Source organism: Phoenix dactylifera, chromosome 5 (genome assembly GCF_051530095.1).
Source record: "Phoenix dactylifera cultivar Ajwa chromosome 5, Ajwa_hap1_PhDact_Kaust_v1.1, whole genome shotgun sequence".
Lineage (NCBI taxonomy): Eukaryota > Viridiplantae > Streptophyta > Magnoliopsida > Arecales > Arecaceae > Phoenix > Phoenix dactylifera.
In genome coordinates, this window is record NC_143194.1 from 36,211,141 (window position 1) to 36,217,140 (window position 6,000).

The 6,000-nt window shown below is 36.8% G+C and overlaps 1 protein-coding gene across 2 annotated transcripts in view; it reads right to left on the bottom strand.

Annotated features, from left to right (window-relative positions):
* LOC103708231 (cysteine synthase-like) overlaps positions 1–4,967 on the bottom strand; it is a 37,459-nt gene extending 32,492 nt beyond the window's left edge. The window contains exons 1-2 of one of the 2 annotated variants that reach the window (XM_088722664.2): positions 4,597–4,967; positions 2,468–2,595 (exon numbers count right to left, since the gene is read on the bottom strand). In XM_088722664.2, coding sequence (XP_088578790.1) covers positions 2,468–2,595; positions 4,597–4,701 — 233 coding nt within the window. In that variant the 5' untranslated portion in view covers positions 4,702–4,967. The remainder of the gene's footprint in view (positions 1–2,467; positions 2,596–4,596) is intronic. The other variant, XM_088722665.2, reaches the window with a different exon arrangement.
* Between the last annotated feature and the right edge of the window lie 1,033 nt (positions 4,968–6,000).

A 6,000-nucleotide genomic window follows, 5' to 3' on the forward strand; every position in this document is an offset into this window, starting at 1 on the left:
TAAGAAAGAAAAGTTTCAGGTTCACAAGCTGGCGTAATTAAGAATTTCTATTTACTAAGATGTTTAACAACCGCCAATAATCATCAGCTATATAAAATGGAATAATCTGGCAAAAGGTGTAAGCCAACAGAACATGGTTCCAAGATTGCTCTACTCCTTAATTATCCATAAATATTTGTTATCATATTTTTGGGGTTCTCTTCTTTGCTAGAACATGATAAGCTAAAAGTTTTAGATGACCATAGTTTTAATGATTAGATATATTTAATTCATAGTGATGCAACCTCACTATACAAGTATATCGAGCATTTCACAGTTAGAACATTGAACATCCCCAATAATACAACGTATGTTAAATCAGAAATGGTAGGTCAAGCATCCAAAGGTTGTCAAATTCTGACCAAGGAAGTGCTTGTCCCTCCCTTGCATGAAGTTTTTGTCATGATTTCTAGATTTGTTTGTATTCAGCCACTTCATGATTTCTCTCACACTGTGCACTCTATAGTACACTCTTCTGATTTTATTTATTAATTTTTAATGGATTGCAAAAGCAAATGCAGGCACCATATGAATTATGCCACATCTAGTAGTGTTGCATTTATATCTGACATAGCCTTCAGCATCATGAAGGTGAGCTCTTGAACCAGAAAGTGTCTTCAAATAATTTTAGATGATCATGTGCGAGTCTTCTTTGCCCCTCTTCTTTTGTGAAGGTAAACCTCTTCTGGGACGGGGTGATTCATGTCCTCTGAATTATATGGACAGGTCATCAAAATTTTTATCCCATATTTATCATTTATTCATGCTGTACCTTTGATCCCCTCTTTTTTTTGTGAAGGTAAACCTCTTCCGGGATGGGGTGACTCATGTCCTCTGAATTACATGGGCAGGTCATCAAAATTATTATCCCATATTTATCCTTTATTCATGCTGTACCTTTGATCCCCACCAATGTCCACCTTTTCAACCAAATCCTTCTTGGTTTTACAATGTTAACACTTCAGCATCCTCATTTTTTCCACTCATCTTGTGCTGATGACCCCTCTCCACTTCTTAGTTTCGAGGTAGTGAGGATTCTCTATCTAGGGAATCTATGGACTTTAATTTTTTATTGTATTTTAGACCTGAATTCAAAGGTCTATGCAAAAAAGTTGCATGTTTTCAGTAGCTTGTGGCATTTGAAAGCTACCAAACTTCTTTACTCCATGCTGAAGACCTGGGAACTAGCGGACGAAGAAAATTGGATACACCCCTCTACTGTATATATACAAAACAGAAATAATCCATAGATAAGGAATGGTAAAGAGGACCCTTCTATGATGAAAGACATTAAGTTTCCAATTTTGACAAAGAAATTGCATTTGAGAGGGGCGAGAGAGAGAGGGGGAGGGGGAGGCAAGAAGGATATCAAAGTGGCCAAATATAACCATTACTATAGTGCAAAATGTTTTGAATCTACATATGATAAGCTCCAAAGAAAAGCTATAATATAGATTATAAATAGTGATTAATGAGGACAAGGATGGAGGAAATATAGCAGTCTGCATGGTTCATCAAGATTGCCTATGCCATTGGTCTTCAACCTCTCAACCAGCATCCCAGTCATTGGGGCAACCATTTTCTAAACCCAAAAATGAAAAAGGCTATGTGGCCTGTCCTTTAACCCTACATTTTTTCAATCAGAAAATTCATAAAAAGGTCCCAGAAATTCTATAATCACCTATTCCTATATATCTGATCTGTTTAGTTCCAAGCAACATTTTAATTGGATGCAGTTCAGCATGATTCATTGATTGGAATGATACTCAACCTAAAATGCTAGTGCACCTTATGAGATACCAGACATTCAGATTTTGAAAGGAACTTAGCAGCATCAGATTTACGGGGGTCTAGAATACAGGAAATATGTAAAAGAAAGGTCCCAACAAAAAACTAGAATCAGGATACTACAGGAATGACTGGAGCTTATCTTTGTCACATCAAAGCAAGGTAAATAACAATTCATGACATGTAGCATGGTGGACCTGCCATCTTTTTGCTCAAAAAATAAAAAAGTGCGAGGAAGATAATTGGCTATCAGCTGTCAGAGTCATGAACTGTTAATCTTTTAACCAACATATGACTAGTAAATATCCTCTGCATGAATGATATTCAATTATTAAGAGTAAAATGATGTCTCATTTGGGAAAATTCTGAAATAATTCTGCCATACGACATGACAACTGATACCCTGGAATGTTTCGCAGTTTGGCTTTAATTTAAATCCATATATCACTTGTTTGGACAGAAAGAGGACCTAAGATAAGATAAAGGCTTCAAATATATAATTTAGAAAAATAAACATCATAAATAAAATTCCAAGTTAGAATACATATGCTACAAAAACAATAGCAAAGATTAGAAAGAAACTGGTCACTGGAGGTATTGTGTGTCAAGTAAAGAATAGGTAGAATATTCACTTGCAAACCTGAGAGCACCACGATCCTTGACAGAGCAAAGGGGCTGGTATGATTCAATCTTTCCAACCAACCGGGCATCTATTCCATCTTTTCTCATGATCTGTTTCAGTTCTATCAGTGGCGTCCAACCTACAAGCTGAATGAAGTAACAAAATATGGTCGCATTTGTCTGGTCAAAATAAAATATATGGCAGAAATATGGACTGGAAAATTAAATCAAACAATAAATAAATTGTTGCTTTCTGTTCATAGAATACAAGAATTACTCTAGCATTTTTAGATGCTTTCTCTTTGTGATTATTTTTAGATAAGACTTAAAAAAAAATGAATCCCTTCTAAAAGCACTCAACAGTGTTCCTTTGTGTATACACGCTAGTTTAAAAGTTAACGGTTCTACTAATCTGAATGGAATGTGAAATGTTGGAAACAAAATCGACAAAAGCCAAAAGTCACGAGGAAATGAAAAAGACAAAAAACAGGCATAGTTAGCTGCACAAAAAAGGCTAACAAATTGAAAAGGACTCAATAATTTGATGCAATATGGTGCAGAATTGCAAATGTCTGGTATACATATGCATACAGTGCCATAAATTATTGTATCTAATGGAGAAATCTGCATACAAATGAAAGCATGCACATACAAATGAAATGTTCCTTTTTTATATAATTATTTTTTTATGTGGTTTTGTTACTTTTGTTGACTTCCCAAAAGATGAATCAAGTAAAATGATTCTGTAAATCTAATTATAAAAAATTCATCTGATGAAAAAAAACTTAGAGCATTTTATTATATAGCAAGTATACAAGCAAGATTATGTACATATAATAAAATCATTTTAGGAAAATTATCATAAACAAAGAATTCTTATTTAATTTCTTGATTTCGAATAACTAAATTTAGGGATTACTTAAATTTTAGATTAAACCATATACTTGGTGTGTCAAATTCTCACCAAACAATGTAATATGAAAAAGAAAAATGTTGTATGAATTTGTTTTCTGAAAAGTATTAATCATCTCGCTACTCTATACGTCTAGATTTTTTTCATTTTCCTAAAATTTGAAATATTTTCTTTTATTTATAAAAAAATGGACAGAGGCACTAAAATGTACATCGAAAGATTTTCATAATTCATAATATATCAACAGCAACAAACTTGGAAGAGCTTGCCCTTTGGGACAAGGCACTTAACTAAATTCATGCTTTCTTCCAAAAGTCAGAGACCAAATATTGCTGTCCCATGCACCTCTGGAAATAAATTATATGCCAGGGATAAGCCAAAACTCGGAACTGAGATACCTGATTTTTGAAAGAAAAAAAATCACAAAAGATTATCTTATTTCATCTCTTTTTCAGAAACAATTCAGGTCAAGGAATCTGCCTTTGACCAACACAGACCCAGAAAATCGATGATCGACTCCACAGCTTCCTGGGAAGAGGATCAAACTACTTTATCAATTTTAAATTTCTAAACTGCAATCGATCAACAAAGGCACAGTTAGTCTCACGTTGTTCCCTTTATTCGGAGAAATTAAAATCAAGAAAGCCCTTCAAGCAAGCAGACCCAGATCATTTATGATGAAACCATGCCCTTTTAATGGAAAAAAAAAATAATCAAAATTTTCGACCAGTTTTAAACTTTCGATCGCATTTTAAAAACAAAACATCAACGCGCCCAATAGCTACTCTTTGTTCAAAGAATCCTTCCCTGCGTCGACCCTAAAAGTATCTGAAAACAGGAAAAGAACAAAAAGAATCCGTGCAACATCAAGAAAAAGAAAAAAATATATCCCGGTAAAAGAGATCATATGAACCGCTTCTCACATCTCAAATCTTCTTTATCGGAAACGAGATACCAGTCAAGAATAATATCATTCTTAAACTCCTCGTGAGAGTCGAGAAAACCAAGAAGCGAATAACAAGAACTCGCATCAAAAATAAAAAATAAAAAAAAATAAAAAAAAAAAAACTAGAAGCGGAAAACAAGAACTCGCGTCAAGAAACAATATAAATTCATCGCAAGATCTCTCATCAGCGCAAACTTCAGACCAGACTGAGGCTTCAAAGAAGGGAAAGGAAGCAAGAAAAGATCTTCTTGGAGAGGCTATCTTCTCAGTAAGAAAGGGAAATTGATACCTGGATGATGCCGGAGGCGATTCTCTCCTTCCCGTCGTCTTGCTCTTGCGAAGAGGAAGAAGAAGAGATTATTAGCGAAGGAAGTCCTCTCCGCGGCCCCTCCATTCCCCTTGACCTTCCCCTGTGTTTTCTCTTCTCCCTCCGCTGCCGTCGACTTTCTATTAGCGAGTACCCGGTACTGCCTTGGGGGCCTGATCCATGTTTTTATGGATAGAGAGCGCTTGTCCGAACTTGCACTGCAAGCTGCCGTCCCCAATTCCCATATAAGAATCGGACTGGGTAGGTAGGTCAGTTCTTTAAAATTGGGACGAGCATAAAACTAACAAATTCGGCCAAATGAGTTCTGACATAAGTAGTTCCATACAATTTTTCCGCTAACGGCCATAAGATTAAGCATTTACTTTTGATGGATCAATAGGTGTTGGCCGTACGCCCGTAAATAGCTCGCAGGCGCCGCTTACGCTATTGTTGCTTTGGACAATCTAAAAATGAACTTGGATGGGAGTTTGCTCGGTAGTGCCGATCAAGCGGAAGTGGCTTTTGTCATCGAAGATCATAGCGCCATGCTGATTGCAGTAGAGGGTTGCCGCTCCTTCGAGGCCTCAACTTTTGGAACGGAGCTTAGGGCAGCCTAGAAAGGGCTTTTTTATGCGAGATATGTTCTGCAGGCGGGTTGTATCATGCTGGAAAGAGACTCAGCTTCTCTGATAGCACACTTCAGAAAGGTGGGGCGGGAGGAGGTGGAGCATCCGCTTCTGATCAATATTCGTCGGATGCGACGGGAGTGTAGGGTTTTCTAGGTTGGGCATGTCTTTCGAGAGGCAAACCAGACGGCTGACTGGGTCGCCTTCTTCGCTGCACACCACTTCGGAGAGTTTTTCTGAACTCAGCAATCTTCTGTTCTTTTTGTTTTATATTGTTTTCTTGATGCTGATGTAGCTAGCTGTGCTCATGCTAGAATAGTGTGAGCAGCCGATTTATCAAAAAAAAAAAAAAAAAACCGCCACTGAGTTAACCAATCCTATAAAAGTCGGGGCTTGGTGGAACGGGACCTATGACTTTGATGCATTGTGTTGCATTAATCCCCGGCTGCCACAGCTGGACCGAGGAACTAAATGATGAGTAGATAAGTGATTAATAGTAGATTTAGTAGTAGTACTTTTCCACGAAAGTGGGCGCCTGCAACGAAAAGTAGGATTACCAGGTATCTATTTCTTTGAACACTACTAGTATTTTACTGAGAGTGCTTGGATGGAGAATTACATTCCCAAGCAACTCTATTCTTGAGATATTTCTCATATTTTCTCTCAAATAGTTTTATTTTCTACACTTTTTTTTTGGTACAACGGCGATTCACACACAATGGATATAGGTGCAGCTCACAGAATCAGAAAAAAAAATAGT